At 44.5% G+C, this 26,532-nt stretch overlaps 1 protein-coding gene across 3 annotated transcripts in view; it reads left to right on the top strand.

Annotated features, from left to right (window-relative positions):
• Positions 1 to 26,532, top strand: part of LOC124553575 (neprilysin-2-like) — a 479,037-nt gene that overhangs the window by 144,054 nt on the left and 308,451 nt on the right. Inside the window, exon 1 of one of the 3 annotated variants that reach the window (XM_047127421.1) lies at positions 1,961 to 2,337. The exons of the other annotated variants lie outside the window; for them this stretch is intronic. Coding sequence (XP_046983377.1) covers positions 2,306 to 2,337 — 32 coding nt within the window. The 5' untranslated portion in view covers positions 1,961 to 2,305. Of the gene's footprint in view, positions 1 to 1,960; positions 2,338 to 26,532 lie in introns of those variants that run through there. 3 annotated transcript variants of the gene reach the window in all.

Here is a 26,532-nt window from a genome sequence, read left to right as displayed (position 1 = left end):
GTACGATGATGTAGCGTCAGATAACCCATGTTCTTGGAAATGAAGCTTCCCGTATGCCATGAATCTACTCTGGGAAAATAAAATATGTTAAACTGCGCACGGTCTACGACAGGGCAAAATGTATTCTTCAACCAAACAAACGGCTGACGCAGCCCCGGAGTGCATGCCACACTTGTGTAGTCGTGTGGCAGCCGTGAAGCGACAGCACGTCGGACGTGGCTACCGTGGAACAGCAGACTGGGCCGCAAGGGGAAGGAAACGACCACTGAGGAACGAAGCATCGTTGTTGCCCGATATATTCAACACAAGTCGTATGGCGAAATTGCGAACATCATAGGACGAAGCCGAGCGACTGTGCAATCTATCATTAAGCGATATAAGGACAGACATGTAATAAATAATAAACAGTGAACGTCACGGTCGTCCACAGAATCTTACAACAAGAGAGACCAAAATGCTACTAAGAATCATAAAGAAAACCCCGAAAACGACAGCGTCGGCACTATCCGCATATGTACATGACCACTTCCGGAAGGACATCACTCCGAGGGCAGTTCGTACCATTCTCAATCGTTCGGGCTACAGAGCCACGGTCCCGAGATGAAAGCCCTACATCAGCAAAAAGAACAGTAAGTGGCGGATGGAATTCGCGAAACAACATGTATCCGAGACAGCAGACTTCTGGGATACTGTATTGGTGATGAAAGCAAATTTAATATCGTGCACAATGGTGGTAGGATCTTGGTCTGCAGAAGACCGAATACAGACCTCGACCGAAACAACATCCAACCCGCGGTGAAGCACGGAGGTGGTGGAGTGATGGTATGGAGCTGTATGTCAGCCTCCGGTGTCGGAAAATTAGTGTTTGTGGAAGGTACCGCGGACAGATTTGTGTATGTGAACATTCTCAAACAGAACTTACAACAGAGTGTTGACGCCTTGGGTCTTCCTAGAAATTATTACTTCCAACAGGACAATGGTCCCAAACATACGGCGCAAATTGTCCGGCTGTGATTGCTCTACAACACTCCACACACTCTTAAAACAGCAGCTCAGAGTCCGGACCTGAGTCCCATCGAACACTTGTCGAGTGAGCTGGAAACACGACATCCGTAGTAAGGCCTTTTTGAAAGAGGCTCTCCTTCGAGAATGGGAAGGTATCACGTCGGAAACTACAAGAAAATTGGTCCATTCCACGCTACGGAGGTTGCGAGACGTAATACATCGGAAGGGTATGCATACGAAGTATTAAACATGTTCTGGCTTTGTTAGAAGTGTCATTTTCTGTCGGTGTATGAAACTTAATTCCCAGCGCAGTAGAGAACTTGGCAGACGTTTTTGTATTTTGTTTTGTAAAGGCTTGTTCATTCTCGTTCTATATACCAGCACAGCTGCATTGGCGACTGGCCAATGCGTATAGTGCATATCCCGTTAGTGTTTCTGGTTTCATATCGTCAACAAAGGTAGTTTACTTTTCCACGCTCTAGTGTACGAATACTTATTTCCATTACTGTATATTCTGTCCGAGGGTGAATCATTCGTTGTATCAGATAGTAAAAGTTTCTCTTCTGATCTGTGATCTTTTCCTAACAGGCTCGTCACCGATAGCGCATTCCTATTTGGGTTACGTAAAACCGTCCTTGAAGAGGCGTTGAACTTGACTGATGCGCGCGCTCGTCTGTGTTGACGAAGCTTAAAAGGGCCCGCGGCTGCGTTTTCCAACTCACGGAGTCGGTCTAATCAAGGCGCTAGCAACGCGGCATTCTGATGGGGCCTCTTGTGTTTAGAATGCAACCGGGCCGTCAACTGTTTCCGGCCAAGACGCCGCCGAGCGACTGTCTTCCCCCCCCCCCCCACCCCCACCCCCCGCGCCCTTCCACTACCCCTCCTTTCCGCCGCCGCGCCAACTCCCCCATTTGACGGCGCGCGACCCGACGCGACGCCATTGGCTGTCGCCTGACGTTACAAGTACTGCAGGCCGGCGCCTTTCCATCGCAGTGCTCGACAATCGCCGTCGGAAGCAACAGGCGGCGGGAGTTAATTATTATCTTTGCTGCCGTAGACACGTCTCTGACTCTCGTATCGAAGAGCTTTGACGGCGACTGTACGAATAAGGCATTGTTGCTTCGCACGTCGTGCAACTGACGTTCCAGGTTTCTAAACCGAGAAACACATTTCCGGGACGCGGCGAAAATAAATTCTACGCTGATAAACTGTGATAAAACGCGGAAAGGGGCACTTATTTCTCAACCGTTAATTGTTCGGAGCTCAGAGGAGCTTCGATCTCTGTAATTCTCCAACGGCGATGACCAACAGCATGAAGCAGACGGTTATAAAGTGAGTACTCTTCCGTTCCTTGTGCTTTCTCTTCTGTGCACTGTCAGCTGTTTCTTTGTTCTTTTCTATATTTTATTACATTTCTTGGTGCACAGTAAAAAGTGCTACGAATCGCCTGTTAGATTTCTATATAGTTCTTACCAGCAGGGCTGCTAAATTTGCTAAAGTTCGTGTTTTTTTTTGTTTTTTTTTTTTTTTTTTTTTTGCGTAGAACTCCTGTGTCTTACGTTAAATATACAGCTCAGTGTTGTGAACTGTATGTGACAACGTGAGATCTGAGGAGAAAATTATAAATAAGTGTCCTGTTATAAGTGATAACAGACACTTATATTTACCGCATGTCTTCGGCTGATACTGCAGATCTGCAAAATTTACCTTTGTTCGCACGCATTCGTAATATAATTCAATCAGTCAAGAAATGAGAGGTGATATTACTTTCATGTAAGCCATACAACCATCTCTCATGAGTAACAGATTTCCTAGGTCGTTATAGGTTAAAGTTATTTATTTAAAAACTTTATAACATTCTTCTGTTAATGGATGTGAAAAACCTATGTAGACTGATACGTGTTCTAATCAAATTGGTTCAATCAAGAAATGAAAGGCATTTTTAATGTAAGTCATACAGCCATCGCTAAAGAGTTATACGAATTTTTAGGAGATGGTACGGTGATATTACATTTATTTGAAAACGTTATAAGTATCTATAGTTAATATGTGTACAAAATTTACGTTCGTTCGTAATGATGTTGGTTTAATCGAAAAATGGATTTTTTTTTCCTTGTGTAGACGGTACAGGTTCTACGGATTCTCTATGAGTTTTTAGGGTAACGAAGCATTTAATTAAAACTTTTTACTATTCTTAAAACTGATAGATTGTCAGACGAAGGGGGATCGAAATATTAGTGAGAAGCTATTAAAAATGAAGTTCTTATCTAAATTTTACAATAATAATTAAAACACTTTTCAGTGTTCTGCAGCTAATAAAACATTGTGAAATTTATCATTTATATAACCACCGATCGAGATTTAAATTAACATGAATTCAATTGTATTTACTGATCAATGACTCGATGAGGATGATCTCAGTCAAAATGCAATGACTCGAAATATCAGTTGAGCCTTTCTCAGAAGTGCTGAAATCAATGTAATAAAATTTCTGTGCCATACCAACTCTTCTTGCTTTCGTGAGACTCCGTTTTCCCAGTGTTGCTATTCTGTTCACACATGATTCGTGGTGGAACATCTGGAAGTGAAATCATAGGTAGGAACGTCAGTGACAAAGTTTTGGTCATTCGTGGAGACATATTTAAATAGTCTAATTGTTAATTGTTAAGCAGTATATCAAGGATTCGACTACCGGCTACGAACAAATTTTCATTAGTGGCCACATATGCGACTCAGTTAATACTGTGTTGCCCATTAACACTGATTACGTTGTGGGCTTGCGTGAAATGAAACATGCGATCTGTGCGACTGTAATATCAGGTTTCTGCACTGGAGGCCGTATGTTTTATCTGTAGAATTACAAAGCTGTTGCTTACAGACGTTATTATGTGATATTGAGGCTAATGTCCGAAGCGTTTAACGTGACACACTGCTCTCTTGAGGGCAAATTGATGTGATTCAGTGTTGACGGCATATATAGGAGCGCTGGGTCTCGAATTATACGTAATTTCAAGTTTGTTTTGTCAATAACTGCTTTCGTCATGCAAAATACTGTTGCCCTCTTCCGTCGGAAGGAGTTATTGAATTAGTAACACATACAGTGAGATTGTTTCTGAAATGAGTCACTGCCACCTTCAGGTGTTGGTTTTCAGTGTGTTTCCGTAGTATTGCACAATTTTAGTACTAGGCCATTTTAAGGTACCAGTAACTGGCTGTCTGGCCACCAAATTGACAATTCGTATATTCCAGAGAACCGATCCCTTCTTTTAGTCAAGTTGCGCCGTGTACATGGTGTCCCAGAAATGTTGCGGCAAACTTCCAAACTTGGAGGGGTTGTAGTAGGTATCTTGAGAAACAAATCGAAGATAGGAACCCGTGCCAACCTTACATTTATATTTGACAAAAATTTCTTCAGAAACCCATTTCTTCCTGTTGACAGCCTGAATTTTATATCGTCTCTACTTTGGTCATTGTGCTGTCCAAATATGCAATATTCGTTCACTGCTTTTAGTGTATCATTTCATTATCACCAGCTGATTCATTCCCTTTCGACATTTTGTCTCTCACCATTACCAGTTATAGAGCGTGACTGAGGAGGAATGATCAGTATTCAGAGATGTGAGAGGAACGATCATTGGGAACAAAAAAAAGTCTAGTAAATATTGGATCTAAAATGCATACCTTCAGAGCTGTAAGCACGTCTTAATCTTCCAGACGGTGAAATAAATCCCTTCTGCAGCAAGCTTTTTGCTTTCCCTATTCTGGGACGAGCTGGTATGGATTAAAACAACAAAAAAATTTCTGGGAAACATAGGCTCTAGAATGAGAGCTATGACCTCTTGTTCAGTAGAAGAGATGTGTTTTACAGTAGCGAACATGAACAACTGCTCATAGCTTTTAAGATATGCACAACGTTTACTGTACCATATTTTGTTGTTTTAAAACAATATGGAAAGCAAAGATCTTGCAGCGGAAGAGATGTGTCTCACAGTATCGAAGACGAGGAAGTGCTCAATAGCCCGTAAGGTACGCACTTTAAAGCCCATGTTTGCGAGATGTTTTTGCGTCGAATGATTGTTCCTGTCATATCAGTGACTTAATTTTTAATTTTATGCTCTTAAAATGCACAACCACTATCTACAGCGTGACAATTATTGAACCAAATGAAATAAAATCGTCATAATATCTTGACGGTCTCCCTTAGGACGTTCAAACTGCACAGTTGGCCGCAAGGCATGATGGGAATTAGTATGGTTAGTCAGTAATCAAATTTGGCACGTTTGGGGGAATGAGAATCCGCATTTCGTAATCGAGAAGTCTCTTCGCCCTTAACGGGCGACTGTGCAGTGTCCAGTCACGGAATAATCAGTGCGATATTCCTAGACCGCACGGTGACTACCAAACGGTGCGTGAAGGTTTTGGAACATGATTCCATCCCCGTTATCCAAAGTGACCCTGGTTTCGACAAGATGTGTGGTTCGTGCAAGACGGAGCTCGACCCCGTCGAAGCAGGGGAGTGTTTGATGACCTGGAGGAGCACTTTGGGGACCGCACTCTGGCTCTGGGGTAGCCACAGGTTACTGGCATGGGCCTCGATTGCCCGCCATATTCTTCGGGTCACATGCAACTCCTTTCTGTGGGGCTGTATTAAGGTGTACAGCAATAACCCCAAAACTGTTGCTGAGATGAGATGAAAATAACCATTCAGGTCATCGACAGCATCCATGTCCTGACACCAGAGGAGAATGTCATATAGTTCAATAATTGTCACCTTGTGGATTTCTGTAACTAGCAAAACATCATGGAACAGTATCATTTAGGCATCCAACGATCAACAGCTACACTACTGGCCATTAAAGTTGCTAGACCACGAAGATGACGTGCTACAGACGCGAAATTTAATCGACAGGAAGAAGATGCTGTGATGTGCAAACGATTAGCTTTTCAGACCATTCACACAAGGTTGGCGCCGGTGGTGACACCTACAACGTGCTGACATGAGGAAAGTTTCCAAACGATTTCTCATACACAGACAGCAGTTGACCGGCGTTGCCTGTTGAAACGTTGTTGTGGTGCCTCGTGTAAGGGGGAGAAGTGAATACCATCACGTTTCCGACTTTGATAAAGGTCGGATTGTAGCCTATCGCGATGGCAGTTTATCGCGACATTGCTGCTCGCGTTGATCGATATCCAGTGACTGTTAGCAGAATATGGAATCAGTGGGTTCAGGAGGGTAATACGGAACGTCGTGCTGGATCCCAACGGCCTCGTATCACTAGCAGTCGAGATGACAGGCATCTTATCCGCACGGCTGTAACGGATCGTGCAGACACGTCTCGATCCCTGAGTCAACAGCTGGCGACGTTTGCAAGACAACAACCATCTGCACGAACAGTTCGACGACGTTTGCAGCAGCACGGACTATCAGCTCGGCTACCGTGGTTCTGTTACCCTTGACGCTGCATCACAGACAGGAGCGCCTGCGATGGTGTACTCGACGACGACCTGGCTGCACGAATGGCAAAACCTCATTTTTTCGGATGAATCCAGGTTCTGCTTACAGCATCATGATGGTCGCATACGTGTTTGGCGACATCGCGGTGAACGCACATTAGAAGCGTGTATTCGTCATCGCCATACTGGCGTATCGCCCGGCGTGATGGTATGGGGTGCCATTGGTTACATGTCTTGGTCACCTCTTGTTCGCATTGACGGCACTTTGAACAGTGGACGTTACATTTGAGATGTGTTACGTTTCATGGCTCTACCCTTCATTCGATCCCTGCGAAACCCTACATTTCAGCAGGATAATACACGACCGCATGTTGCAGGTCCTGTACGGGTCTTTCTGGATATAGAAAATGTTCGACTGCTGCCCTGGCCAGCACATTCACCATATCTCTCACCAACTGAAAACGTCTGGTCAATGGTGGCCGAGCAACTGGCTCGTCACAATACGCCAGTCACTACTCTTGATGAACGGTGGTATCGTGTTGAAGCTGCATGGGCAGCTGTACCTGTACACGCCATCCGAGCTCTGTTTGACTCAATGCCCAGGCATATCGAGGCCGTTATTACGGCCAGAGGTGGTTGTTCTGGGTACTGATTTCTCAGGTTCTATGCACCAAAATTCCGTGAAAATGTAATCACATGTTAGTTCTAGTATAACATATTTTTCCAATGAATAGCCGTTTATCATCTGCACTTCTTCTTGTTGTAGCAACTTTAATGGCCAGTAGTGTATTTCCTGAAACTAAGCCAGTGCCTCGATGAGTATGAAATTACTCAAGATGGCAGAGACACAAATCATCAACGAAGTTTCCATTAGAAATACTGAACTCGAACGTAATGATATTTCTCTGGCAGACCAGGAGCGGAAGCTTATTTCGTGCTTTGGCGAAATTCTGTTCGCTCAGCGCTGCTAGTATACGTATTCCCACATAATTCGTGCGAGAACCTCCGGTACGCAAATTGGAGACCGCAGTACACAGCTACACGTTTCCACATCCACGCTCACGTTTGCCCGTCCGTACTCACAGTGTCAATGTAGACTTACGTGGACATGAGAACTAGGCAGTCGTGAAATAACATCATTTCCATGTGGATGATATTTACCAAGGCTTTCCAGTGCCAGTCCGTTACCTCTGCAGCTTGGCCAGCAGTGACGGGAACTTGGTGTCCACTCGACGGAAAGCAAGGTCGGGAGAACATTGGAGGTCAACTGGAAGGCAACGCCGTACAGTCGCGCACATTCTCTCTCTCTCTCTCTCTCTCTCTCTCACACACACACACATACAAACACACACACACACACACACTTACCGCTCACTCCGCACGCCGGAGCAGAAAGCGTGACCACTTGCTGTCTGTCTGGTCTCTGTAGCGTATGCTGGGTGCTGCAGTTAACACACGAGTCTCATAACAAAGAAAATAAATTTCCTGTACGAGTCGGTGATCACTATGAATATTTCACGAAATACAATAACCATGCATGAACGGCGCCTATTATACAGAGGCGGTCCGACATTTCCAATCATTCCACCAGGAACGAGGTGCACGGCTCGTGTTATCTGTAGTTCAACCATGCCTAGACGGTCAATACCGCGGTTCGATCGCGTCCACGTTGTTATTTTGAGCCAGGAAGGGCTCTCAACATGGGAAGTGTCCAAGCGTCTCGAACTGAACCAAAGCGATTTTGTTCTGATGGTTCAAAATGGTTCAAATGGCTCTGAGCACTATGGGACGTAACATCTGAGGTCACCAGGCCTCTAGAACTTAGGACTACTTAAACCTAACTAACCTACGGACATCACACACATCCATGCCCGAGGCAGGATTCGAACCTGCGACCGTAGCGGTCGCGCGGTTCCAGACTGTAGCGCCTAGAACCGCTTGGCCACAGTGGCCGGCTTTTAGGGAATAGAAGACCAAATAATTCTGAATGGCACACAACAAGTTACTTGCCACAAGTGATCGACGAAACCATGTAAGCCGGCCGCGGTGGTCTCGCGGTTCTAGGCGCGCAGTCGGGAACCGTGCGACTGCTACAGTCGCAGGTTCGAATCCTGCCTCGGGCATGGATGTGTGTGATGTCCTTAGGTTAGTTAGGTTTAAGTAGTTCTAGAGTTCTAGGGGACTGATAACCACAGCAGTTGAGTCCCATAGTGCTCAGAGCCATTTGAACCATTTGAAACCAGTAAAACTGCGGAAAGCGTCGCATGAAGCATCTTGCAATGACACCAGCTTCGCAGCTCTTCATAAATTTGATTCAATGGCGGAAAAACCCACGAACAAAATGTCTCGTTGCCTGTTATCACCTGAATCATCGCCCAAAGAACTCTTTAGTTCCCTCATGTAAAAAAAAAAAAAAAAAAAAAAGAGTGGCCATCTATTTGGACCACGTGAAGAAGCATGTTTTAGCCGTACCAGAGTCATAACGAACATTTTGAAAAACAAATGAAGACTTTGTCGCAAAAAATGGTTTTCTGTCATTGTTTTTGTCGTCTTCTTCGTCATCAATCTTTCGACTGGTTGGCAGCTGCCCACCGTCATCTCTGCGTAATTATAGACTCCTGCACTATGTATAGCTTGTTTTTGAAATACCGGTTGCGGTCAACCTCGGACTATCTTTCCGTGTAATGTGCTACAAGCAGTCACAAGGAGCTGGGTGTGTCGCGTTGTGTGACCAAACTGCTACAGTCCGTTTAAAATTACTTGATAGCTGACGGCTGTCACTTAGAGCTACATGGTTGTCACATCGCCTACCGCTCAATTCAAGGCCACACGCAAGTACGCCGGGTCAGTTGACATGGCCGCTGAAACGCTGTTCATGCAACGGGGGCCGATGTCGAAAGCTCTCTGTCCACAGCTGATTTTAAATGAGCAATGACTGAACCACGGCAGACAACGCGTTTTGGATCGCTAAATTTACACTCGTATGCCAACCCAACCACAGCCTCTTGACGTGCAATGCATCCGAGCAAACGGCGGTCAACAGCCTGCGCAAAAAAAATGGTTCAAATGGCTCTGAGCACTATGGTACATAACATCTAAGGTCATCAGTCCCCTAGAACATAGAACTACCTAACTAACCTAAGGACATCACACACATCCATGCCCGAGGCAGGATTCGAACCTGCGACCGTAGCAGTCACGCGGCTCCAGGCTGATGAAGTGGCTAGAACCGATCGGCCACACCGGCCGGCAGCCTGCGACAGAACTACATTACTGGCCATTAAAATTGTTACACCAAGAAGAAATGCAGATGATAAACGGGTATTCAATGGACAAATATATTATACTGCAACTGACATGTGATTACATTTTCACGCAATTTGGGTGCATAGATCCTGAGAAATCAGTACCCATAACAACCACCTCTGGCCGTAATAACGGCTTTGATAAGCCTGGGCATTGAGTCAAACAGAGCTCGGATGGCGTGTACAGGTACAGCTGCCCACGCAGCTTCAACACGATACCACAGTTCATCAAGAGTAGTGACTGGCGTATTGTGACGAGCCAGTTGCTCGGTCACCATTGACCAGACGTTTTCAATTGGTGAGAGATCTGGAGAATGTGCTGGCCAGGGCAGCAGTCCAACATTTTCTGCATCCAGAAAGGCCCGTACAGGAACTGCAACATGCGGTCGTGCATTATCCTGCTGAAATGTAGCGTTTCGCAGGGATCGAATGTAGAGCCACGGGTCGTAACACATCTGAAATGTAACGTCCACTGTCCAAAGTGCCGTCAATGCGAACAAGAGGTGACCGAGACGTGTAACCAATGGCACCCCATACCATCACGCCGGGTGATACGCCAGTATGGCGATGACGAATACACGCTTCTAATGTGCATTCACCGCGATGTCGCCAAACATGATGCGACCATGGTGATGCTGTAAACAGAACCTGGGTTCATCTGAAGAAATGACGTTTTGCCATTCGTGCATCCAGGTTCGTCGTCGAGTACACCATCGCAGGCTTTCCTGTCTGTGATGCAGCGTCAAGGGTAACCGCAGCCGCGGTCTCCGAGCTGATAGTCCGTGCTGCTGCAAACGTCGTCGAACTGTTCGTGCAGATGGTTTTTGTCTTGCAAACGTCCTCATCTGTTGACTCAGGGATCGAGACGGGGCTGCACGATCCGTTACAGCCGTGCGGATAAGATGCCTGTCATCTCGACTGCTAGTGATACGAGGCCGTTGGGATACAGCACGGCGTTCCGTATTACCCTCCTGAACCCACCGATTCCATATTCTGCTAACAGGCATTGGATCTCGACCGATGCGAGCTGCGATGTCGCGATACGATAAACCGCAATCGCGATAGGCTACAATCCGACCTTTATCAAAGTCGGAAACGTGATGGTACGCATTTCTCCTCCTCACACGAGGCATCACAACAACGTTTCACCAGGCAACGTCGGTCAATTGCTGTTTGTGTGTGAGAAATCGGCTGGAAACTTTCCTCGTGTCAGCACGTTGTAGGTGTCGCCACCGGCGCCAACCTTGTGTGAATGCTCTGAAAAGCTAATCATTTGCATATCACAGCATCTTCTTCCTGTCGGCTAAATTTCGCGTCTGTAGCACGTCATCTTCTTGGTGTAGTAATTTTAATGGCCAGTAGTATATCAAGTCATTCCAAAACTGTACGAGGTTGAAGTAAAGCACGATTTCCATTTATTTTGTTGCTATTGGCCTAGTGAATCTAATAAAACATGTCCCAGACGTGTATCTGCAGTAGTTTTCCAGAACATCCTGAGAAGCAAAGATTATTATAAATAGTAAATTTCAGGTCTGTATTTTAAAACCCATGTTGGCCATACTTTATTGCTTCAATCGTTTGTGTCGCAGATGGTATAAAGGGAAGAATGTCACATCATATCTATGTAAAATTTGCCTCTCTTATTTCTTCCAACCGAGCGAGGTGGCGCAGTGGTTAGCTCACTGGACTCGCATTCGGGAGGACGACGGTTCAATCCCGTCTCCGGCCATCCTGATTTAGGTTTTCCGTGATTTCCCTAAATCGCTTCAGGCAAATGCCGGGATGGTTCCGTTGCAAGGGCTAGGCCGACTTCCTTCCCAATCCTTCCCTCCCCCGAGCTTGCGCTCCGTCTCTAATGACCTCGTTGTCGACGGTACGTTATACACGAATGTCCTCCTTCTCCTCTTATTTCTTCCATTAAATACACTTTTAATTTTAATTTAAAATACATCTACAACCTATTATGTATCCTATTTATTATCATTATCTAAGTTAGCAACAAGTTTAAAGAAAACTATCTATGAGTTTTTTTTTTACCCTTATGAAAAAAAATTTTCAACAAAAAAATGTACTAGTAATAAAACTGAATATATATAAGATGTAAAATCACACAATGTACCATAGGCAATATAATAATGGGCGCCGGCCGGAGTGGCCGTGCAGTTGTAGGCGCTACAGTCTGGAACCGAGCGACCGCTACGGTCGCAGGTTCGAATCCTGCCTCGGGGGTGGATGTGTGTGATGTCCTTAGGTTAGTCAGGTTTAATTAGTTCTAAGTTCTCGGCGACTGATGACATCAGAAGTTAAGTCGCTTAGTGCTCAGAGCCGTTTTATAATAATAGGCACCATGTCTTTACTTGAGAAATAAACAAAGAAGTAAATGTCGCATCTCAGAATATTGACCAGCCGTCCAGGGACACTCAGCGTACAAAGTGGACAGGAAGGCCAACACACTGGAGCACAGCCGAAATTACCTGCGCATCTGTCGATGACCTACATCCGAGAGAATTTGCAACGTCCTCCTTCTCAAAAAAAATCCTCAGTCCAGTCACATAAACTTCGCTTGATACACCATACGATTTTTCCGTGATAAAGCGTGTGTGTGGTACTGAGTCAAATGCTTTACGGAAGTGAAGAAATACAACATTGAGCTGGCTTAGTACTTCAGCCAATGGAAAATCCAGGAAGGAGTGTGGTTTCAGTTGCCAGAGACTGCAGTCATGTGTGTGTAAGTTGCGTTTGCGTGAATGTGTGTGTGTGTGTGTGTGTTGTCTATTTTTGACAAAGATTTCGTAGTACGTGAGTGCAAGCTTTCTCGGCGAATTTCATATATGAAGTCTTGAAGATGATCGAGACGCATTCCACCGAAACGTTGCTACGAGACGACAACGCTACTCGACTGACAACCCGCCAAGACTTCATATACAGGGTGTTACAAAAAGATACGGCCAAACTTTCAGGAAACATTCCTCACTCACAAAGAAAGAAAAGATGTTATGTGGACATGTGTCCGGAAACGCTTACTTTCCATGTTAGAGCTCATTTTATTACTTCTCCTCAAATCACATTAATCATGGAATGGAAACACACAGCAACAGAACGTACCAGCGTGACTTCAAACACTTTGTTATAGGAAATTTTCAAAATGTCCTCCGTTAGCGAGGATACGTGCATCCACCCTCTGTCGCACGGAATCCCTGATGCGCTGATGCAGCCCTGGAGAATGGCGTATTGTATCACAGCTGTCCACAATACGAGCACCAAGAGTCTCTACATTTGGTACCGGAGTTGCGTAGACGAGAGCTTTCAAATGCCACAATAAATGAAAGTGACGAGGGTTGAGGTCACGAGAGCGTGGAGGCCACGGAATTGGTCCGCCTCTACCAATCCGTCGGTCACCGAATCTGTTGTTGAGAAGCGTAGGAACACTTCGACTGAAATGTGCAGGAGCTCCATCGTGCACGAACCACATGTTGTGTCGTACTTGTAAAGGCACCTGTTCTAGCAGCACAGGTAGAGTATCCCGTATGAAATCGTGATAACGTGCTCCATTGAGCGTAGGTGGAAGAACATGGGGCCCAATCAAGACATCACCAACAATGCCTGCCCAAACGTTCACAGAAAATCTGTGTCGATGTCGTGATTGCACAATTGCGTGCAGATTCTCGTCGGCCCACACATGTTGATTGTGAAAATTTACAATTTGATCACGTTGTAATGAAGCCTCATCCGTAAAGAGAACATTTGCACTGAAATGAGGATTGACACATTGTCGGATGAACCATTCGCAGAAGTGTACCCGTGGAGGCCAATCAGCTGCTGATAGAGCCTGCACACGCTGTACACGGTACGGAAACAACTGGTTCTCCCGTAGCACTCTCCATACAGTGACGTGGTCAACGTTACCTTGTACAGCAGCAACTTCTCTGACGCTGACATTAGGGTTATCGTCAACTGCACAAAGAATTGCCTCGTCCATTGCAGGTGTTCTCGTCGTTCTAGGTCTTCCCCAGTCGCGAGTCATAGGCTGGAATGTTCCGTGCTCCCTAAGACGCCGATCAATTGCTTCGAACGTCTTCCTGACGGGACACCTTCGTTCTGGAAATGTCTCGATACAAACGTACCGCGCCACGGCTATTGCCCCGTGCTAATCCATACACCAAATGGGCATCTGCCAACTCCGCATTTGTAAACATTGCACTGACTGCAAAACCACGTTCGTGATGAACACTAACCTGTTGATGCTACGTACTGATGTGCTTGATGCTAGTACTGTAGAGCAATGAGTCGCATGTCAACACTAGCACCGAAGTCAACATTACCTTCCTTCAATTGGGCCAACTGGCGGTGAATCGAGGAAGTATACAGTACATACTGACGAAACTAAAATGAGCTCTAACATGGAAATTAAGCGTTTCCGGACACATGTTCACACAACATCTTTTCTTTATTTGTGTGTGAGGAATGTTTCCTGAAAGTTTGGCCGTACCTTTTTGTAACACCCTGTATAAAAGACCTCTTTGGCCGAAAGCTTGTTTTGTGACAGTCTTTTCGTTGCGCCTATCTGCGACCCAGCATCTCCGCTATATCGGCAGTAGTAGTGTTCAAAAAGTCTGCGCAGTGCCGTATGATTGTTAGCCGCGCGTGCCGTATGATTGTTCGCCTGCCTGGGTTACTTCCCTTCAAGTGGACTCTCCCGACATTCCACTGTTTCGTTTATCTCAGCCAGCGTCAGTAGTATCGTTGGTGTGAACGTGTAAGTTTAGTTCCTTTGTTCGTTGGTTTCGTTTTTGTCGCTGTTAAAATGCTAACCTTTGAAGAACGTGTGTTTTTAGTCGAACAAGTGTTCAAAGCTGGCGGTAAATACACAGTTTCAGTTCGTCAAACGTTTAATTCAGTTTTCCCGGAGACAACACTCCCACAACGCGATACTGTGGTGGGGTCTGATTAACAAATTTCGAAGTACGGGTTCAGTGACAGATTCACCGACAAGTGGTCGTCCTAGCGTTTTGTCTGTGTATAAACAACTCGAATTTTCCGATAAAATGTCCACGAGTCCGAACAAGTCAGTAAGAAAACTCGCCCAGGAAATCGATGTTAGTGTCGGAACGGCCCACACAGCTGTAAGGAAAAAAATTTGAACTTTTCCCATACAAAGTGACAGGCGTGCAAGAACTGGAAAATACTGATCATGGCAAGAGACTGCATTATTGTCAAGGGTTCAAAAATTTCGTTCAAAAAAATGGGATATTCTTAATGAAACGTTTTTCACTGATGAAGAGTGGTTTGATTTATCCTGGTACATGAACTCGCAAAATTCTCGTATGTGGAGTATTGCAAATCCATTGTGTATTCATGAGGAACCACTTCATTCTGTGAAAATAGGAGTTGTGATTGCAATTTCTAGACGACGGATTGTGGGTCCCGTATTTTTCAACGAAACAATAAACGCACAACGATACTGCAGTGATATTCTGTACCCATTCATAGGAGAACTTGTCTTAAGTGAAATACTGAACGGTTATTTTCAGCAAGATGGTGCAACCGCGCATACAGCTCGCGTTTCAATGACACTGCTTGCTGATGTTTCTGGTGATCGCATAATTTCACAGCGACTTTGGCCTCCACGATCGCCTGACCTAACACCACCTGACTTTTTCTGCTGGGGTGCAGCGAAAGCAACTGTCTATAAAAACCGTCCAGAATCCATCGATGAATTGAAAACTGCAATATCCACTTTCACTGCTTCTGTTACAGAAGAAATGTTACAGCTTGTGTTTGGAATCATGATTTGACGAATTCAGTTGTGTACTCAACAACTGGGGGGGGGGGGGGCACTTTCAACATTTAATGTGAAAATTTGTAAGTAAAAATGAATATTCAGTAAATTAATAAGTTGTATTTCACCGAGTTTCATTTCGGTATACTTACAGCGGCATACGGCACGCGCGGCTAACAATCATACGGCATTGCGGAGAGACTTTATGCACAGCGGCATTGTTGGTACTTCTAAGATTCCACGTAAAAAGAAAAATATTTTAAGGTGACCCTGATGGGCCGTTCGTGCATACTCCTCTCCACCCAGTGAACAGTTAGTTGAACTTGGAGCTCATATACCTTGGCTAACCGATAACTGCCCTGCAGGCATGTTTATTCTATTGTCTTTATTGATGGGATAGAGTCTGCAAACCGTTCCTGAAGCCTTGTTGCAGATTGTGACGTGGTCTCGAAATGTCATCCTCTTATCTAAGTTGATGCCAAGGTATTTTACTGTGTCTGACCATGGGAGATTTTTGTCGCTAGCACTAGGGTGAGTTACCTCGAAGAAAACGGTCTGCTGACACACAGTCAACATGGGTTTAGAAAACATCGTTCTTGTGAAACACAACTAGCTCTTTATTCACATGAAGTGCTGAGTGCTATTGACAAGGGACTTCAGATCGATTCCGTATTTCTGGATTTCCGGAAAGTTTTTGACACCGTACCACACAAGCGGCTCGTAGTGAAATTGCGTGCTTATGGAATACCGTCTCAGTTATGTGACTGGATCTGTGATTTCCTGTCAGAGAGGTCAGAGTTCGTAGTAACTGACGGAAAGTCATCGACAAAAACAGAAGTGATTTCTGGCGTTCCCCAACGGAGTGTTATAGGCCCTTTGCTGTTCCTTATCTGTATAAACTATTTGGGAGACAATCTGAGCAGCCGTCTTCGGTTGTTTGCAGATGACGCTGTCATTTATCGACTAATTCAGTCATCAGAAGATCAAAACAAACTGCAAAACGATTTAAAAAAGGTATATGAATGGTGCGGAAAGTGGCAGTTGACCTTAAATAACGAAAAGTTTGAGGTCATCCACATGAGTGCTAAAAGGAACTCGTTAAACTTCGGTTACACGATAAATCAGTCTAATTGAAAAGCCGTAAATACAACTAAATACCAAGGTATTACAATTACGAACACCTTAAATTGGAAGGAACACAGAATATGTTGTGGGGAAGGCTAACCAAAGACTGCGTTTTATTGGCAGGACACTTAGAAAACGTAACAGACCTACTAAGGAGACTGCCTACACTACGCTTGTCCGTCCTCTTTTAGAATACTGTTGCGCGGTGTGGGATTCTTACCAGATAGGACTGACGGAGTGTATCGAAAAAGATCAAAGAAGGGCAGCACGTTTTGTATTATCGCGGAATATGGGAGAGAGTGTCACATTTATTTAGCGTGTGGCTAATATAGACGTATCATGAAATTAAATTACATATACATATGTACATATTGACACACAAGAAGCTTAAGTTTGTCTTTACAGCTGAATATCCAGTACTTCAATCCAGCGCACTGCATCTGGAGTTGCTAGCAGGAAGTCCTTTGGCGCCGTCATAGGCTCGAATCAAAAATGGTTCAAATGGCTCTGAGCACTATGCTACTTAACTTCTGAGGTCATCAGTCCCCTAGAACTTAGAACTACTTAAACCTAACTAACCTAAAGACATCACACACATCCATGCCCGAGGCAGGATTCGAACCTGCGACCGTAGCGGTCGCTCGGTTCCAGACTGCAGCGTCTAGAAGCGCACGGCCACTCCGACCGGCAACAGTGACGACAGGCAGCCAGACTATCCATAGGATCTCCTGGCAATGACATATCAACTAAATAGCAGAAACAGTTCTTTTCAGAGCTCATTAACAAGAAACAGCGTGATACAGGATTTGGAATGGACATCATTAAAAGACATGCGTTTTTCGTTGCGACGGAATCTTCTTACGAAATTCCAGTCACCAACTTTCTCTTCCGAATGCGAAAATATTTTGTTGACATCGACTTGCTTAGGGAGGAACGATCACCAAGATAAAATAAGGGAAATCAGAGCTGGTACGGAAAGATACAGGTGTTCGTTCTTTCCGCGGGCGATAGGAGATTGGAATAATAGAGAATTGTGAAGATAGTTCGATGAACACTCTGCCAGGCACTTAAATGTGATTTGCAGAATATCCATGTACCGGGTGATCAAAAAGTCAGTATAAATTTGAAACCTTAATAAAGCACGGAATAATGTAGATAGGTAAAAATTGACACACATGCTTGCAATGACGTGGGGTTTTATTAGAAACCAAAAAAAAAAAAAAAAAAAACAAAGTTCACAAAATGTCCGACAGATGGCGCTGGACAGCAAAACTGCTACCGTGACGTGTGAGGTGTACGCCGATAAGTTACAAACTCGCATCATCCCCAGCCTGGCTGATAAACACCTGCTGGAATGTACGATGTTTATGCAGGATGGCGCTCCACCCCATATTGCTAGACGCGTGAAAGACCTCTTGCGACCGTCGTTTGGTGACGATCGTGTGCTCAGCCGCCACTTTCGTCACGCTTGGCCTCCCAGGTCCCCAGACCTCAGTCCGTGCGATTATTGGCTTTGGGGTTGCCTGAAGTCGCAAGTGTATCGTGTTCGACTGACATCTCTAGGGATGCTGAAAAACAACATCCGACGCCAATGCCTCACCGTAACTCCGGACATGCTTTACAGTGCTGTTCACAACATTATTCCTGGACTACAGCTATTGTTGAGGAATGATGGTGGACATATTGAGCAGTTCCTGTAAAGAACACCATCTTTGCTTTGTCTTACCTTGTTATGCTAATTATTGCTATTGTGATCACATGAAGAGCCATCTGTCAGACATTTTTTGAACGTTTGTATTTGTTTGGTTCTAATGTCATTCCAAGCATGTGTGTCAATTCCGTGATTTATTCAGTTTTCAAATTTATACTGACTTTTTGATCAGCCGGTAGATGTAGATGTGGGGAAAGGGGGGGGGGGGGGAGTGTTTCCTGCATGCGTGGAAAGACGTAGAGAGAGAGAGAGAGAGAGAGAGATAGAGAGGGAGAGAGATGAAGACGATACTCGTCTCACCCACGCTTACGGCCAGAACAGGTTGTTGAAAAAAGGCCAGCAGGACGGGCCGGGTCCCCTTAACGGGTCCGCGACCCAAATACTGCGGTTGTCAGCTGTCTGTGGGCTCTCACACACACGCAGACGGAAGTGGGAGTCTGCATATCGCGTGTAGGACGAGATTCGGCTCACCATCTCGCGACTGCTCTGATACAGCCCGCCACAACTGCCTCTGCTGTGCCAACCTCTCCGTCCCAGAGTGGCACTCTCACAACATTTTCAGTTGTTAGATACTGCCTACAGGAAAATTAAAGAGACCTTTGGAGAAAAGAGAACCACTTGCATGAATATCAAGAGCTCAGATGGAAACCCAGTTCTAAGCAAAGAGGGGAAAGAAGAAAGGCGGAAGGACTATAATAGTGGGTCTATAGAGGGGCGATGTACTCGAGGACAATATTATGGAAATGCAAGAGGATGTAGATGAAGATGAAATGGGAGACACGATACTGCGTGAAGAGTTTGACAGAGCACTGAAAGACCTGAGTCGAAACAAGGCCCCGGGAGTAGATAGCATTCCATTTGAACTACTGATAGCCTTGGGAGAGCCAGTCCTGACAGAACTCTACCATGTGGTGAGCAAGATGTATGAGACAGGCGAAATACCCTGAGACTTCAAGAAGAATATAATAATTCCAATCCCAAAGAAAGCAGGTGTTGACAGATGTGAAAATTATCGGACTATCAGTTTAATAAGTCACAGCTGCAAAATACTAACGCGAATTCTTGACAGACGAATGGAAAAACTGGTAGAAGCCGACCTCGGGGAAGACCAGTTTGGATTCCGTAGAAATGTTGGAACACGTGAGGCAATACTGACCCTTCGATTTATCTTAGAAAATAGATAAAGGAAAGGCAAATATACGTTTCTAGCATTTGTAGACTTTTGACAATGTTGACTGAAATACTCTCTTTCAAAGTCTGAAGGTGACAGGGGTAGAATACAGGGAGCGAAAGGCTATTCATAATTTGTACAGGAACCAGATGGCAGTTATAAGAGTCGAGGGAAGCAGCGGTTGGGAAGGGAGTGAGACAGGGTTGTTGGCTCTCCCCGAGGTTATTCACTCTGCATATTGAGCAGTAAAGGAAACAAAAGAAAAGTTCGGAGTAGGTATTAAAATCCATGGAGAAGAAATAAAAACTTTGAGGTTCGCCGATGACATTGTAATTTTGTCAGAGACAGCAAAGGACTTGGAAGAGCAGTTGAACGGAATGGACAGTGTCTTGAAAGGAGGGTATAAGATGAACATTAACAAAAGCAAAACGAGGATAATGGAATGTAGTAGAATTAAGTTGGGTGATGCTGAGGGAATTAGATTAAGAAATGAGACACTTGAAGTAGTAAAGGAATTTTGCTATTAGGGGAGCAAAATAGCTGATGATGGTCGAAGTAGAGAGGATATAAAATATAGACTGGCAATGGCAAGGAAAGCGTTTCTGAAGAGAAATTTGCTAACATCGAGTAGAGATATAAGTGTCAGGAAGTCGTTTCTGAAAGTATTTGTATGGAGTGTATCCATGTATGGAAGTGAAACGTGGACGATAAATAGTTTAGACAAGAAGAGAATAGAAGCTTTCGAAATGTGGTGCTACAGAAGAATGCTGAAGATTAGATGGGTAGATCACATAACTAATGAGGAGGTATTGAATAGAATTGGGGAGGAGTTTGTGGCACAACTTGACTAGAAGAAGGGACCGGTTGGTAGGAGATGTTCTGAGGCATCAAGGGATCACCAATTTAGTACTGGAGGGCAGCTTGGAGGGTAAAAATCGTAGAGGGAGACCAAGAGATGAATACACTAAGCAGATTCAGAAGGATGTAGGATGTAGTAAGTACTGGCAGATGAAAGGGCTTGCACAGGATAGAGTAGCATGGAGAGCTGCATCAAACCAGTCTCAGTACTGAAGACCACAACAATATCAACCTCTACTCCTGTCTTGCGAATAAAATTAGCATCGAAGAAGTAATGAATTAAAACGCCGTGCCTAATGGTGCAGTTCTACTACGTGGACATCCAAGTCTTGTAAGCGATAAACTTTTTTGCGGGAAGGCTCCGACAAAAAGGTACGAAGAAGATTAAAATTCATCCCCTATTTCACCCCTTAGCGGTTCGATTTCTAAAACACGGAAACACGTGTTTTTTTTTCTTTCTTTTCGGAGCCGAGAAGTCAAATAACAGTTTTATTACGTTTAGCGTCAAAAATGATTTATTTTCCAAAAATCTTTCACCTTCTATTTCACCACCATAGGCGTTCAATTTCCCAAAACGCTGAAACACTTATTTTTTTGTTTCTGCTCAAAAAATCGATTTCCATAGTTTTAGCTTCAGAACTGTCTTAACAGCGATATTTTCAAAAAAAAAAAAAAAAAAAGTTCAAACCGCCGCTTCAGACCTTTAGGTGTGGAATTTCGAGAAATTCCTTCTTGAACGACTCCTCCACTATAAGATGAACACCCCCCTGAAATTTTCAAGTTTATATCCTTAGCGGTTTGGGCAGGACCATGAAGAGTCAGTCAGTCACGACGATGTTATATACGGGATGGCTACCATAGAAGTCTTTTACGCCGAGCCCTGCCTCGCCACCCAGTATTTTGCCGACTGCTCATTCGCCTTCAGCTGGCAGGCAGGAAGCGAAGATTCGGCCGATAGCCTTCGTGTCTTGACCCGCATCGTAAAACAGCAGCTCCCTGGCCGCGTCATAAAACACGAGGCGCCCCCTAAACGTCACACACACACACACACACATACATACAGCTCTCCACTCTCCTCCTATTCGAGTTTTTTGACCGCGTTCCGCCAGGACTGCGTATGTGTCCTTGTGCTAACGTTCGCGGCCTGCGAAGTTAACGGGATTTCCGGAACCAGAGCTCCTGGTTGGAATTTTTTTTTTTTTTTTTTTTTTCCTTACCCTGGATCGGTGACATCGACCAGCCATGTTTGACTGTATTTGTGTGTCAGGAAGGGGGAGGGGGGTGGGGGCGGAAGCAGGCAAGAGTGGGTCGCATGCGTTTCAGGTGGCATCGACCTCGGCAAAAGTGCAGTTACGGTGTGACGGACTTGTTGTGTTGCGTGCCCGTGTTGCTAATAACTCACGTGTTGTACGTTGGGACTTCAGTATATCTATTTAAAAGAAAAAGGCCGATAAAAATGCTCCTAACGCCTTTTTAAGAGGCAGTCTTCACTCCTTCCGATCTGATCATGTAAGTGTAGAAAACTTGTTGAATATCTTCAAAGAGGTAGTATCGACAGCAATTGAGAGATATATAGCACATAAATTAATAAGTGATGGTATTGATCCCCTATGGTACACAGAACGGGTCAGATCGTTGTTGCAGAAAAAAAATGGTTCAAATGGTTCTGAGCACTATGGGACTTAACATCTGTGGTCATTAGTCCCCTAGAACTTAGAACTACTGAAACCTAACTAACCTAAGGACATCACACACATCCATATCCGAGCCAGGATTCGAACCTGCGACCGTAGCAGCCACGTGGTTCCGGACTGAAGCGCCTAGAAGCGCTAGACCACCGCGGCCGGCTGTTGTTGCAGAAGCAACGAAGAAAGCACGCCAAATTTAAAAGAAAGCAAATCCCCAAGATTGGCAAAGTCTTACTGAAGTTCGAAACATGGCGCGTACTTCAATGCGAGAAGCTTTTAATAATTTCCACAACGAAATTATGTCTCGAAATCTGGCAGAAAACCCAAAGAGGTTCTGGTCCTACATAAAGCACACCAGTGGCAAGACGCAATCAATACCTTCAGTGCGCGATAAAAACGGTGAAGTGACTGATGACAGTGCCACTAAAGCAGAGTTATTGAACACGGTTTTCCAAAACTCCTTCACCAAAGAAGACGAAGTAAATATTCCTGAATTCCAATCAACAACAACTGCCAAAATGAGAAACATAGAAGTACATATCCTCGGTGTCGCAAAGCAGTTTAAATCAGTTAATAAAGGCAAGGCCTCCGGTACAGGCCGTAATACCAGTCAGGTTCCTCTCAGAGTATGTTGATAAAATAACTCCATATTTAGCAGTTATACACAACCACTCGCTCACAGAAAAATCCGTATCTAAAGACTGGAAAATTGTTCCACACCAACACCCAAAAATGGAAGTAGGAGTAATCCGCTGAATTGCAGGCCTATATTACTAAAGTCGATTTGCAGTAAGGTTTCGGAACATATACTGTATTCGAACATTATGAAGTACCTCGAAGAAAACAATTTATTGACACATAGTCAGCACGGTTTCAGAAAATATCGTTCTTGTGAAACACAACTAGCTCTTTATACTCATGAAGTAATAAGTGCTATCGATAGGGGATGTAAAATTGATTCCATGTTTTTAGATTTTCAGAAGACTTTCGACACCGTTCCTCACAAGTGTCTTCTAACCAAACTGCGTGCCTACGGAGTATCGCCTCAGTTGTGCGACTGGATTCGTGATTTCCTGTCAGGAAGGTCACAGTTCGTAGTAATGGACGGAAAGTCATCGAGTAAAACAGAAGTAATATCCGGCGTTCCCCAAGGAAGTGTTATAGGCCCTCTGTTGTTCCTGATCTATATTAACGACATAGGAGACAATCTTAGATTGTTTGGATATGATGCTGTCATTTACCGCCTTGTAAAGTCATCAGGTGATCAAAACGAGTTGCAAAATGATTTAGATAAGATATCTGTATGGTGCGAAAAGTGGCAATTGAGCCTGAATAAAGAAAAGTGTGAAGTTATTCACACGAGTACTAAGAGAAATCCGCTAAATTCCGATTACGCGATAAGTCACACACATCTAAAGGCTGTAAATTCAACTAAATACTTAGGGATTACAATTACAAATAACCTAAATTGGAACGATCACACAGATAATATTGTGGGTAGAGCAAACCAAAGACTGCGATTCATTGGCAGAACACTTAGAAGGTGCAACAGGTCTACTCAAGAGACTGCTTACACCACGCTTGTCCGCCCTATTCTGGAGTATTGCTGTGCGGTGTGGGATCCGTATCAGGTGGGACTGACAGATGACATCGAAAAAGTACAAAGAAGGGCAGCTCGTTTTGTATTATGGCTAAATAGGGGAGATAGTGTCACAGACATGATACGTGAATTGGAGTGGCAATCATTAAAGCAAAGGCGTTTCTCGTTGCGACGGGATCTCCTCATGAAATTTCAATCACCAGTTTTCTCCTCCGATTGCGAAAACATTCTGTTGGCACCCACCTACATAAGGAGAAATGATCATCACGATAAAATAAGAGAAATCAGGGCTCGCACAGAAAAATTCAAGTGCTCGTTTTCCCGCGTGCCGTTCGAGAGTGGAACGGTACCTTTTTGTAACACGCTGTAGATCTGGGTTTACGCGATATTTTGTAGGGAAAGACATCAATTTTTTTTTTACCTTAAACTAAAGATGTTGTTGTGGCTTCCGTTGGTTATGCTGCACACATCCCATCGACAGTCAGTTTCTTCCCAAACTCGCTGTAGCACTGCAGGTGTTACTTGCTCAATGGCGGCGTAAATTCTTGCTCAAGTTGAGGTAGAGAAGCCGGCACAGGAGGTACAAACACGGTATCCTTGATGAATCCCCATAAAAAAAATCTGGTGGTGTTAGGTCTGGCTAACGTGGAGGCCATGCAATTGGCGCATCACGGCCAATCCATTGACCTGGGCCGGCCGCGGTGGTCTAGCGGTTCTAGGCGCTCAGTCCGGAACCGCGCGACTGCTACGGTCGCAGGTTCGAATCCTGCCTCGGGCATGGATGTGTGTGATGTCCTTAGGTTAGTTAGGTTTAAGTAGTTCTAAGTTCTAGGGGACTGATGACCGCAGATGTTAAGTCCCATAGTGCTCAGAGCCATTTGAACCATTGACCTGGAAAGCGGTCACTGAGAAAATTCCGGACATCAGCCAGGAAGTGGGTTGGTGCACCATCTTGCATGAAGTACACATTTTGTTCTTCGTCATCCTCATCGATCTGTGGTATCAAAAATTGTTGCAAAATATCCAGGTACACTGTCCCGTTTGATGGCTCTCTCACGGAAAAAAGGGCCGTACAGTTCGTTCTTGCTCAATGCACGAAAAACTTTCAGTTTAGGGCTATCACGAATATGTTGCAAATGGATGTGGATTTTCACTGCCGCAAACCCTACAGTTATGTGTGCCAACCTTGCCACGTACGTGAAGAAAAGTCGACTCGTCAGAAAAGATGACTTTGTCCAAGAAATGTTCGTCCTCATGTAACCGCTTTAACATATCCGCACAGAAGTTCTTTGGAGCAATTTTTATCAGTGTCTTTTATTGCTTCTACAGATGTCAATTTTCACGGTTTCAAAAGCAAATGGTTTCTCAACACACGCCCAACAGTCGTATGTGGGATTTGCAGTTCGCGAGATGCACACCGGGTCGATTTCATAGGGCTGTTGACAAAACGTTGCCTCACTCGCTAAATGACGTCGCCAGATGTGCTTCGACGATCTGACGATTTCCCGTTTCTTGCCGAGCACCCTGTTTCTACAAAACATTTACGACTCTCATAAACTGTAGGCCTACCAGGAGGATCTTTAGCGTATATGCTGCGGAAATTACGCTGAGCTGTTATCGCTGACTTCGATTCTTCGAACCAAAACACACAGCTAAGAAGCTCTGGTCCATTGCAGGCAGCCATCTTTAACGCACCTGCCGCTAGCGCTCCATACGCTGCGGTTCGGTACTGGCGAACTACGCGAGACAAAACTTGATATATTTCCCTACAAACTGATATTACGATCACATCTCTAGGTGCTACGAATTAATTTATATGAATTTTCATAGGTGTAAGACCTTTTTGAAACATCCTGTATTTACAATGTGCAGCCGATATTTGTTTTTGGGCGATTGTTGTTGTTATTGTCTTCAGTCCTGAGACTGGTTTGATGCAGCTCTCCATGCTACTCTATCCTGTGCAAGCTTCTTCATCTCCCAGTACTTACTGCAACGTACATCCTTCTGAATCTGCTTAGTGTGTTCATCTCTTGGTCTCCCTCTACGATTTTTACCCTCCACGCTGCCATCCAATGCTAATTTTGCGATCCCTTGATGCCTCAGAACATGTCCTACCAACCGGTCCCTTCTTCTTGTCAAGTTGTGCCTCTAAATCCTCTTTTCCCTAATTCTATTCAATACCTCCTCATTAGTTATGTGATCTACCCATCTAAACTTCAGCATTCTTCTGTAGCACCACATTTCGAAAGTTTCTATTCTCTTCTTGTCCAAACTATTTATCGTCCATGTTTCACTTCCGTACATAGCTACACTCCATACAAATACTTTCAGAAACGACTTCCTGACACTTAAATCTATACTCGATGTTAACAAATTTCTCTTCTTCAGAAACGCTTTCATTCCCATTGTCAGTCTACATTTTATATTCTCTCTACTGCGACGATCATCAGTTATTTTGCCCCTCAAATAGCAAAACTCCTTTACGACGTTAAGTGTCTCATTTCCCAATCTAATTCCCTCAGCATTATTCGACTTAATTCGACTACATTCCATTATGCTCGTTTTGCTTTTATTGATGTTCATCTTATACCCTCCTTTCAAGACACTGTCCATTCCGTTCAACTGCTCTTCCAAGTCCTTTGGTGCCTCTGACAGAATTACAATATCATCGGCGAACCTCAAAGTTTTTATTTCTTCTCCATGGATTTTAATTCCTACTCCGAATTTATCTTTTGTTTCCCTTACTGCTTGCTCAATATACAGATTGAATAACATTGGGGATAGGCTACAACCATGTCTCACTCCCTTCCCAACCACTGCTTCCCTTCAATCCCCT

Source organism: Schistocerca americana, chromosome 11, assembly GCF_021461395.2.
Source record: "Schistocerca americana isolate TAMUIC-IGC-003095 chromosome 11, iqSchAmer2.1, whole genome shotgun sequence".
In the NCBI taxonomy this organism is placed as follows: Eukaryota; Metazoa; Arthropoda; class Insecta; order Orthoptera; family Acrididae; genus Schistocerca; species Schistocerca americana.
The sequence above is the reverse complement of the archived record's forward strand: the minus strand, read 5'-3'. Positions and strand labels throughout refer to the sequence as shown.